At 37.5% G+C, this 12,390-nt stretch overlaps 1 protein-coding gene across 3 annotated transcripts in view; it reads right to left on the bottom strand.

Annotated features, from left to right (window-relative positions):
* Positions 1–12,390, bottom strand: part of Pik3c2g (phosphatidylinositol-4-phosphate 3-kinase catalytic subunit type 2 gamma) — a 309,971-nt gene that overhangs the window by 113,363 nt on the left and 184,218 nt on the right. For all 3 annotated transcript variants that reach the window (XM_075981920.1, XM_075981919.1, XM_075981918.1), the window contains 3 exons: positions 11,717–11,897; positions 7,174–7,281; positions 1,592–1,684 (listed from right to left, as the gene is read on the bottom strand). In XM_075981920.1, the coding sequence (XP_075838035.1) occupies positions 1,592–1,684; positions 7,174–7,281; positions 11,717–11,897 (382 nt within the window). The remainder of the gene's footprint in view (positions 1–1,591; positions 1,685–7,173; positions 7,282–11,716; positions 11,898–12,390) is intronic.

Genomic DNA, 12,390 nt, shown 5'->3' on the forward strand with positions numbered 1-12,390 from the left:
TTAGCACCGAGAGCACCCTGTGCTTCTGACAGCAGACAAAGCAGAGGGAGATTTGGCCTTTAAAGGGCCACAGGAGCTCCAGCTGTCGAATGAGAGGCACTGCTTGGGATGCTGCCTTTGATAGTAATCTTCTCATTCTTTATCCACACACAGTTTCTTCGACTCAACGTCTAATGCAGCAAGGCAGAATGAATGTTTATCCAGGTTTCATCTCAACCAAGAGAGATCTGGAAGTGAAGATGACTTGCTCTGACTTAAGCTTTATGCACAGAGATGGAATTAGAATCTTCGCTGCTTCTTCACTATGCCACAAAGAGCATCATGTGTGATGTGGTACCTGTGAATCTTTGGCCTCTACTGTGGACAATTCAAGATGGTTTTCAGAAGAAACCATCTCTGAAAATAAGAAAAAAACAAATAGGTGGTTTTCATCATAGATGAACAAGCACAGTGGGTCCCAAAGGGGCGGGGGGACTCTGTGCTTTCACATAAGTGAGAGTTTGATTATTCAACTGACCTCAAATTTATGCAAAGACAACTCCTGCTAAAGTTGCTTTCTTTTTTTCTTCATGAAAACAGAACATTTTGTGATCACTGGTGTTAAAGGTTCTGAGAGCAAAAGGCCATGTGAGCATCATTATCTTCATTTCCAAAATTAGCCAGGGTTCCCCAAAGATTCACCCCAGGACATTGTTGAATAACTGACTGTATTAACTGGATGGATGGCAGCTCATACTTCCACTTACCCCTCCTTGTCAGTGTCTCCTTGTGACCTGCCCACCCCATCTACACCCCTTTTACTTCCCCATGGTTCATATGAAAACTTAAATTCTCCTTATTTGTTTTCTATTTATAGAGAAAAGGAAATAATCCAATTTACTGAAATAGGCAAGTGATGATTCATGCCTGTAATTTTAGCACTTGCTGGAAGATCAGGAGTTCAAAGATAGCCTACAGAAAACCTTCTCTTCCTTCAAAAATAAGAAAAAAAAGAGAAAAGAAACAAGAACAAAAACCAAGACTCAACATGGTTGATGAGATGGTTAAATGGTTGAGTGAGTAAAGGCCATGCTTGATGAGTTCAAGTTTCAGGATTGATGTGATGGAGGAAGAATACTAACTCCCAAAAGACCTTTATTCATGCTCCATCATGAATGTGTGTGTGTGTGTGTGTTTGTGTGTGTGTGTGTAACGAAAAATAACCAAGTACTTAAACTAGTTTATACTTTCCAGGTTCCAGGTGATATCTACTATTTTAAAATTTTTTAAATCTAGACAAAAAACAATTCTGCTTCTGGAAGCTTTTCACACATTTCACTATGCCATTCAAAAGTGATTCTCTGTGTTCATTCATTCAAGCTTAGTTTAAGATTTGAACTGAAGGATACTTGGCAGTTAGCCAGCAGCATTTGATTTATTGCCAATCAACTTGGCATGCACCATAATTCTGTAAAGAGACAGACTCTAAAATAATTGGGAAACCTCTGTGTTTTTGCCAAAGGAAAATAACTGAAATCATTTCTTTTAGTGAGCAATAAATCAATAGCTCTGCTCATGGAATCAATTTTGAGATTCAGGAAAGTTACTGTACCTTAAAAATAACACCGATGTTTTCACCCATTGGATCAGCATTGATGAAAGTGATCTTCAATGGCAAAGCATTAGATGTGAAATATGAGCAAGCCTATAGGAGGAGAAAGAAAAATGGTGAGCAAAATCAGACAAAGACACACCTTTGTGAAAAATCACAGCCCCTTGGAGATTTCGCTAGACGAGTAAACAAAAGAAATAAGTATAATTTTATACTTTTGGAACAAAGAATTGTATTTGTCAAAAACAAACTAACATTAGTTTCCCAATTGAAAGTGTTTGGTATAGTGCACCTTTCTTCTTATCTTGCTTTCTGCAGTTTTGGGAACCTACCGTCAACCATATTCCCTACTATTAAGTGGGAAATTTCACAACTAACTCTCAAGCTTTAAATTGCACATACTTTTGAGTTCCATGATGAAGTCCTTTACCATCTTACTATCTTATCATTTTGATAACAACCTTTGTGTAGTGTATTCATGTGGAATAAGGTATAAACAGGGAAAAACCACAGTCTTTATAGACTTGAGTCCACATGTTCTTCAGGGTATTGTAGCACATACCCTCCTCAGATAAGGGGGTTAAATATTGTACTTTATAGTAGAGAATTCCGCTTTTTGTAGGTTAAAAACCTTCCAACACAATTTTCAACCTTATTCCAAATTATTAAATGGAAATTCCATACCTAATTCTCAAGTTTCAAATTTCAGATCCTCTGAGAAGCATGATGAAGTCATATGCCATCTTATTCTCTTATGAAAATGAGAACATGCTTTGTGTAGCCTAAGTGTGGTATTTTGAATAAGAAGCGTTCTTCATAAACTCATATGTTTGAACCCTTGATCCACATTTGGTGGCGATATTTGGGGAGGTTATGGAAACTTTTGGAAGTGGAGTCTTGCTGGAAGACCAACTCTAAGGGATCCCCCACTTCCTGCATTCTCTCTCTGTTTCCTATGTGAATAGAAATGTGATTAGCTTCTGCTTCAGTTGCCTATTATGTCTTTTCCACCGTGATGGACTCTATCCCTCTGGAACTGCTAGCCAGAATAAATCCTTTTTCCCTTAAGAGTCTTTACCCCAGAGCAGAAAATTGACTAACACATCAAGGAATGGAGACAGATACACTTATTCTTAGAATAAACTAAGAGGTATGTAGATGTTGTGTTTTTTATAATTGGCTAAGAGATGAAAACTAAATTTGCTATTTAAAAAAAATCATTTTCTTTCAATTTGTTTTTTTTTTTTCGCCCTGGAATACGTTTTAAAGAAACATGGATCTGAGAGATCTGAATTCTAATCTTGACTCCCTTTTTTATTAGATATAAGATTTTAAAATTATTGTCTAATGTATCTCACTATACTGTAGAGTAGAGAATAAGAAACTTTTTGTGCATTTTTGTAAAAGATAAAGGAATTAATGATTATGAGATGCATTCTGCTGAGCTGAGAATAAAAGGTTACTTAAATATTGAACACATTTCTTTGTTAGTGATTGTGTTCTTCGTAGATAACAACACAGCCTCATTTTCTTCTTTCCTCACATTTCCCACTTTTATCTTAAGTTTTTCATTGTTGACTGTCTCCACTCAATTTTTCCCTTTTGTTTATTCTTCCAGTTTATTTGGGAGTTGAAAGACTTCTTGTGCATAAACTTCTAGAGAAGTCATATTGAAGCCAAAGAGCTAATCTATACTAAAGAGCAAACAGGATTTGTTATGTTCAATCCATCAAGTCAGTAAAATATGACATCAATATGGATTGAAAGATGAGTTTGGATATGTGTATCTGACAACTGAAATCGGTATAAACTGAGAAGAAAGGGATCTATTTTTTAACTCAGTTGTCAACACAAATCTGATCTAATTTCTGAGCAAACACAAACTCTTGCGTTCTGAATCAATTTGAGTTTGCTAGTTTGAAAGGTGGGGCTGAATGAGAAGCATGTATTTCTGCTGTAGGAGTCATATGATCCTGTAGTGAATTATATGATCTTGTTATGCTATAGAATTATTAGTAAATGTTATGATCTTATCATGTTATAGAATTAAGAAATTCTATATTAGACAGAAATAAGTGTAGATAAATTCTGAATTCCAGTTTGTGGGCCTTGTTTTGAAGGATGGCAGCTCAAGAGAACAGAAAAAACCAAAAGGTGACTGAAATATGCCTTAGACACTTATTTTTCTTGAATCTATTCTGCTTCCATTGTTTCATTTCCTGTTTCCACACACAGTATATTTAGTGAGAGTCGTGTCAAAATATCCTATTATCAACAACTGCAATGCACACACAATTATCTGGATGCAAAAATAAAGAAGCATTGCATTTAGTTAAAATGTCAATGAAAACTGGCATGAACGTTTACACATACATATTAACTTGAAAATTCACGAAGAAATTTATCACAGTTGAATGAAGAAGAATCATAAGAGTAAAGTCATTTGGAGATGAACTAGATCTTGAAGAGTATGAGCGGCATGGATATTAGTAAATAGGCCTAGGAAGGGTTTTCTGGGTAGGAAAAAGCAAACCATAAAAGACGAAGTTTGAAAGGTGGACTAAAAGGGTCATGATAAAGGGGCAGGGAGGAGTGAATCAAAGTCTTACAGGTTATTTTATGTTTGGTGAAAGCAGAAGAAAGAAAGGAAGATTAAAGGTGAAAGAGAGAAAAAGGTATGACCTCTGTCCTCGAGAAGCAGAGATGATGATTGGCATAGATATAAAAATAGTTCAGAAAAAGGAAACCTGTAAGTAAATAAAATGTCTGATCCTTGCTTTCCATCCACAAAGACAGACTGCATTAAGAGAATCTCAACTTATCACCTGGTCATACCTCAGCAACTCAAATAGAAATCAAGGAATCATACAATTAGCGGTTCGCTGGGGGAGGCATGGTTGAGAATATTTCTCATAAAGAGAACACAACACAAGCCTAAGACCCTTGCTGTCTGCCTTTGAGAACTATGCTTTACGACATAAACTGTGTCCGGCCCGAGATTTTCTCCCACTGATAAAGCACTGAAATCAGATTCACTCCAGTGTGAACTCTCCGGTATACTGTGAACTAGGAGTGGTAATGGTATACACACCAGATAGCTTCTTACGTCATGTGTAAGGTGTCTCTGACAAACCATGGGACTGGCACTACAATAGAACTCATATTCATTACGCTTATAATGTCCCTTACCAATGTGAAATTTTCTGTTGTATAATGAGGTGTGAATTGTGACTGCATATGTTTACATGGCTAGACATCCAGAGAGTGGCTTTGTTCATGTGGTGCCTGATACACAGCAAGAGACTGAATGCCTTGTCGCTGTAGAAATTAGTTCAATACGGGAAACAACCAGGCTAGCTAAAGGAGAAAACAATTATATTTTTATTTGCTATAAGGGAAAAACTCATGAGACAGGAAAGGGAAGTCCAAGTTCAGCTGTGTCATGGGAGTAGCACACACACACACACACACACACACAGAGAGAGAGAGAGAGAGAGAGAGAGAGAGAGAGAGAGAGAGAGAGAGAGGAAGCACATCTGGTCAGTGCCCCAGTTTTCTCTCCAGCTCCAGGAAGCCACGCCTTAACTAGGTTCCATCTCTCTCTCTCTTTTTTTTTGTGCGTTCACTGTTGCTTTATTTATTTATTAAAGATTTCTGCCTCCTCCCCGCCACCGCCTCCCATTTCCCTCCCCCTCCCCCAATCAGGTCCCCCTCTTAAAGATGACTGGTTAACAAAGCTTACCCCGCCATGTCACATTGCTTTCAATGGCTTTTTCACTTGCAGTCAACAACTCAAGAGTTCTAAGTGGCAGATCTTCCGAACTGCCTACATGTATGTGTTTGACTCTGGTGATGGGGATTCTGATAATGAGTGAGACATTTTCTCTAACTCTAGGCTTGCGCGCGGCTTCTCCCCAGTGTAGACTCTAGAAGGCACTGTAAGCATCCCTATTCCAACAAGAGCTTTACCACATTCGTTTCAGCTGTAAGGTTTGTCATCTGACTGCTCAGTAGAACTGGAGGACGGATTAAATGGTGCCATGAGAATGTCATATGGTTATTTCAGTTCTGGCTATGGTTGTGCCACAGAAGCTCAGCTCTGTTCCAGAGAAGGTGGCAGCAAATAGGGCCAGGAAGCAGCTCTACTTGGGGCAGCTCTTGAGCCTCAGGACAGTACTTCCAGTGTAGGGAAGGAGTGTAGCTTTAGCAATAGGGTGAGCTATAGCACCTCCCTCGCTGTTGACTGCTGGTCCAGCCAGCTCACCCTGGCTTCCCAAGGACCAGTCCTTAGCATAAACACTACCTACAACAACCTCCTACCCCAAGGCATGTCTAAACAATGTACTTACAATTTTAGCTCCCCAAATTAAGTCATATTTCCTTAAACTATCTCTCTCTGTGTGTCTCTCTCTATCTTTCTCTCTGTCTCTGTCTCCCTCTCTCTCAAAAAAGAAGCAAAAACCAAGAACTGGTGTTTGTGATCCCATTTTCCTTTCTATATTAAGCATCTCTAACATGCTTAGACTTTATTTATTAGTCAATGTATACAGCTAATATTTGAAAACTCAACTTTTAAACCATTAGTAATGTAAATTTTAGCCCATATGGACCTATGCCAATTTATAGGAATTAGTGTCTTGTTATTTTTTTTCCCCAAATATGTTTTTGAGGCATGTCAGGAAAGTTTGTAAAGGGTCTTGACAGTAGCAAAGTCATTGAGATGATGGTGTAAAATAAAATCTTTAGCAAGCTTTTTGTATTTACATCAGTAGTTGAATGATTTTCTCTCGTTAGCTGTTGGATTTGTTGTCTTACGACTTGACTTCAGTATCATTTACTGTTCATGCATGATAGCTTAACCTCTTCACTTTTAAATCTCACTTATCAATCATTTTCCTTATTAGTGTCTTTCTACTCTAGCATTTTCGAGAGGGAGGATAATAAAGCTTAGTGGGAACAAAGGAGAAAGAGAGATTCCAATTCAGAGAAAAGTTATTGAAGAGGTACCACATGACAGAGAATTAGGAATAGAAGGCTTAGGAAGTCATGAGTCTGAAAACACTAGGAAAGACTTCACAGACACGGATAAAAATCACAAAATAAGTAACACACTGATGCATATTAAATTGAATCAAAATGGATTTGGATAACTAAAGAGATTAATGTAATAGACACATTATACATATAATATAAATAGGCATGAAATTGTAACCAGCTCTGCCAGCTGGTCCAGCCCTTCATAACTGAGAGGGATATGGAAAAGTTTCATGCATGAAGCTCTCAATTCAATAATCCCAGGTGGTAAAAGACATCCACTCGGTTTGAGAAATAGCATTGTTTGTGTTTTTCATTTTTCAATAAACTGATAGTTTGTTTCTAAACCAACAAATATGCTACAGGATCAATTGTTTTCTAACTCAGCAAAATAAATACAATATATACAGTGTGGAGAGGATTAAACTATTTTCTTTAAGGTAGTTGCACTATTCATTTGTGAATCATTTATGCTAGGTAAAAATGTTTGATGAACTAAATAATAAAAGAATAAGCAGCCAATTTATCTATTAAATATATTGACTTACATCACGATCGATTCCTTTTATGCACAGTGCCAGGTCCAGAGGAAGATGACAAGTCTTTATATCTTTAAAGAATTCTTCTAGACTGCCAATCTCTTTCTTTAGAACATCCTGTGAGAAAAATAATCAGAAAAAGCAATGTTTAAAAAATGTAAAGAACTCAAGTCTTTATTTGAGTTACACATTTCTTGTATTGGTTAAATAAACTCTTTACCTCAGGGGTGATGCTGTGATGGACTGTGGGATCAGGTGGGTGGCAAGTGGCATATGACGGAGCAGCAGGAAAGACACAATAGGAAGGATGGTGAAAACACACAGCGAAAGAGTTCATGTCCTTTCTCAAAGACCTCAAGTTCAACTAGAAGCAAATGTCAAGCCAAGTGTTGTGCGGTGGTCAAAAACCAGGACCAGTTGGACTTGACTATGGTCCACTGATTTCAAACCCTGCATTAAGCAATTATTTCCTTGATCTTTTAAAAATAATTTCCTGGAATTTTCATTTATAGCTATCAGGTATTATATGTTATAGTCAACACATTTTACTAAAATTATTTATATACATTAGTAAAACAATGAAACAAACGTTAATGAGACTATGCTGTTAGGGACAATAATGTGAACAACTGTTCAATCAATACCAGTGAGGACATTTCTAACTTCTTTCATGCCAGGTTTGAAAATACTTAGTGTGAATGATAAAGCTGAAATTTAATTTGGTTGGTAGAGTTTATCTCAGGAAAGTTTCTTAGCTTTTATTCTTGATTCATGTCAAATGACAAAATCTATTTCTCCCAGGATCTAGAAGGAGGGAAAATTCCACCCTGACATTTTTCTGCTACTTTCCTTCTTGTGTTATTTATATGTGGGTTTGCCTGATGATTTCATGAAGGGGAATCTATGCTTCTCAAAGAAGGACTCTAAATCAACAGATCTCACAGAATTCAAATTTCCCCAGGAGCTGCACAGTGCTCATACACAGGAAGATGTTGCCAACAGCTCTGACCACTTACCTCACAGGTAAATTAGCCAGGACATATGTTTTGACCTTTGCTGCATGTTTTCTGTAAAGTTGCAGTATTGTTAGAGGAAAATAAGAGAAGTCAGCACTCACCCAAACTGTCAATCAAACAATTTTCCTTTAAGAGCTGAGTTTCCATTTCCTAATTTCTCTGAGGTTTCAGCAAACCTAAGGTGGAGTTTTGAGGGACAGAGTATGTGGTAACACTCCCATTAAGTAAAACCTCTTCACCATTTTCTGCAGTTAGAATTAATTCAGTGCTTTTCATTTAAACAGAAAATAAACTTTTTTTTTTTTTAAAAAAAGCACCATCAAGATGGGAGATCAGCAGGTGAAAGGGCTTCTCACGTCAGTCTGACAACCTGAATTTGATCCCCAGTCCTCAAAGTAGAAGAGAACCAACTCCTGAAAGTTGTACTCTGACTCCCACGGCCACACCATGGCATGTGTGCACTCCCTGACACATACACATAAAGAAAATAAAATTCACAAGAGCACTATTTAGGGATCATCATGGAAAAGAGAGTAGAAAATTGATGAGTTGAAGGTAGCTGTTGATGTAAAAATGTGTGTTTTTGACATGATAGGGCTGTTGCACGCATGAACTAACAGCGATTGTGATGTCTGAACGAGACCTACATAGGATGGAACCAACCAAAATTCTAACATGGATGGGGTAGGGGCTCACAAAGTCCCACCCCTAGCTGAAGAGCTATTGGTGATTAGTGGCTTCTGGCAGAGGAAAAGTCAACTTCCTCTGAGACGAAGCCCCGATGATGGGTTGCCCATGCTCTGGTGATAACCTTATATCCATTCACATACTGAAGTAATAAGTGGACTCTAGTTTGAGAAAAAAGTGGATAAAGTTAGGAGAGGAAAATGTTACAGGAGACAGAGGGGAATTTTAGGTGAAGGAATGAGGGTGGATTTGATCAAAACTCATTATATGTATGCATGGAATTCACAGACAATAAAAATACATATAATAGAATATGAAAGTTTTTAAAAATAGATACCCATTACCCCTTGTATCTTTTATTTATCATCTTCTTATTTTCATATGAAAAGGTATTTTTTGTGTTTTTGTTTAACCAACACTGCCAGTTAGGTAAAAATGTCAGTAATACCAGTGGCCCTCTGGAACTTGATGTAAGCTATCCAGAGGTACCAGGATTATTCAGCTATGGTGTGTACCTAAACCTTGAGAAATTCTAAATCAGGAGATGAGAAACAAACCTAAATCCAAATTTCTGAAAATTTCTACCAATTTATGTAATTTGATATTCTTTTTTATTAATAAAGAAATTCCAGGATTTAAAAGGTGCTACCTTTCATATGCTTGAAGTATTTTGGGGGTATTTATATATTTCCCACTTAAAGAATACATTCTGTATTTATCCATTTTGTCTTCATTACCTCTTACATAGGTGAAGTAGTATACTTTCTGGCGTTTTTATTAAAGGTAATGACTTTCAGTAGGAAAATCCTAGTTTATGAAACAAATTTAGGACCATTGTGAAGTAATCCCTTTGTACACTGTGAGGATTTGTCACTGTGATTGGTTTAATAAACAAGCTGACTGGCCAATGAGCAGGATAGTTAGACTGGAAAGTCAAATTGAGAATGCTGGGAAGGAAAATAGCAGACTCAAAAGTCTTGAGCCAGATGCAGAGGGAGCAGGAGATAAACATGTCATGCTAATAAAGGTACCGCTATGTGGCAGGGAGTAAATAAGAAACACGAGTTAACTGAAAATATCAGAACTAGTTTTTAATAAGCCTGAGCTACTGGCCAAACATTTGTAATTAATATTACACATCTGAATGATTATTTGAGAGTGACTGCAGTAAGAAAAGCTCTACCAGCATAGAACATTTTGTATGTTGCTATTTCATATTATCTGTTGAGCATTCTTATTGATTTTAGGCAGTGCAAAGAAATTGAGGTTCCTTGAAGACAAAATCATGGTTTAGTCATAATTTCTATCTTTAACTTCTTGTCTGTCATAAGTACTCAATTGCTATTGAATAATGCTCCTTATGCAGAAGGTGGGTGTCCACTGCCTTCTTGTTTATGCAATATCAAGCTTAAAACAACTTCCTTAATGGTCTGCATCAATGAAAGGAGATAATGATGCAGATAATTAAAAAGCTCCAATGTGCTTCATTTAAGTCAAGAAAAGGAATAGTTAGATGCAGTTATGCCACTGAGAAGTAGGCAGAATTCTTTAGTTATTATATGTCAATAATTCTCAACCTTTGGGGGTTGAACAACCCTTTCACAAGGGTCATCTAAGACCATCATAAAACAGATATCTACATTATTATTCATAACAGTAGCAAAATTATAGTTATGAAGGAGAAGCAAAAATAATTTTGTGTTGGGGGGTCAATGCAATATGAGGAACCATATCAAAGGATTGTGCAACATTAGGAATGTTGAGAACCACTATTATATGCAGATCTTAATATAAAAATATGACTACCCATAGCACTGTTGATGTTTATTTAATTAATTTTATTTGTTATAAAAATGCTTCTTTGAACAGCATAGAACTGGACTGTGACCCTCTCTTAGAAGGCTTATTGTGTCACAGTGTTAAGGTAACCTCAGGGGTCTATAGTGATCACCCAGTGGTTAAAAATAACTAGTGCTTCCTGATCTTCCAGAGGATTTGAGTTCTGTTCCCAGAGCCTAAGACAGGAAGCTCACAACTCCCTGTAACCACAGTGTCAGGGCCCCGCTGCCTTTCATGGGCCTGTGGGAACATCTACACTCATGTAACATACTCACAAAGGGGCATATTCACACACACACACACACACACACACACACACACACACACACACACAATTAAGAGTAAAATAAAATTTAAAGAAATATTATCTCCTGATGTGGGATTCCCCTCTATATGCCATGAATACCATTGGTTAATAAACAAACTGGCTTAGGCCTGAGCAGGACAGAATATTGATAGGTGGGGAAAACTAAACAGAATGCTGGGAGAAAGAAGATAGAGTCATAAGATGCCATGTAGTCCCACCAGAGAGAGAGAGACTCCAGAACTTTACCCAGTAAGCCACAGCCTCGGGGTGATACACAGATTAATAGAGATGAGTTAATTTAAGATATGAGTTAGCCAGAAATACGTTTAAGCTATCAGCCATACAGTATTGCAAATAGTATGGTTTCTATGTGATTATTTCAGGGCTGAGCATCTGGGAACAAACAAGTGACCTCCTACAACAATCTCCTCAGGACATTTTTTGCTCAAACTGCTTTCAAGTATGTATCTTCTTGTTGTTACCTGTCTGGGTCACACACTGCTCCTAACATACCAAAGTCATTTGTGTCCTAATGACTGAGAATCCCATTAATTTTAAGAAAAACAAATGAAAAAAATATAGTTGATTGGAAATTTTTGTTACTAAATTTATTTGAGGAGTTTGTTTGCCAAGAAATAAAACTGAAACAGTTGACTCACAGGTAGGCATTTTACATTATTCAAAGATTGATTTCTTCACCAACCTGTCTCTGAGGGTCACTGGCCGACTTGACTTTCTCTCCGATATCACCCAGAAGTTTGACAAGTTTCTGCTCCTTGGAAAACTCATCGTTCAGGGCTTCTCCTACACAGAACTGGAGAGCGGCCGACAGCTTCTGATACCAGCTTTGAAAGAAGGCTTCACCTTGTGCATCCCTCAGCAGCCTGGAGGAAAGCAAAAGCAGGTCCTGTGTCTGAAGGAGACTTAAAAAAGAAAGAAAACACCTCCGGCAGTAACGATAAGTACATTTCAGACTAATCTGTATGTGGTGGCTTGGGGCAGTTTAGCAGCTTAAAATGGGGAGAATGCTGTTTATTTGTTGGCAGTCATCAAATTTCACCTGATAGCTAATGAGGCTCCAAGAGAGAAGAATCAATAAAAACGCTGCCATCCTTATTTTAATTCCCAATGTAGTCTGTCTTCTTTCACTCTTCGTAACTCTATAACAAACACTTAAGTCAGGAAATCTCAGAATTACTAAAATATGGGCAAGGGTTTATAAACACTTTTTTCCAAGGGATGATGCTATTCTTCTAGCTTTACTATGAAGGTCAACATTTTGTCGAGAATCTACCCCAATCCATCACATCCATATGCACTGATGCCACTCCACCATCAGAATGTACCCTGGTAAACTGTAGGAAGACACTAGAGAGG

Source organism: Microtus pennsylvanicus, chromosome 8, assembly GCF_037038515.1.
Source record: "Microtus pennsylvanicus isolate mMicPen1 chromosome 8, mMicPen1.hap1, whole genome shotgun sequence".
Classification (NCBI taxonomy): Eukaryota; Metazoa; Chordata; class Mammalia; order Rodentia; family Cricetidae; genus Microtus; species Microtus pennsylvanicus.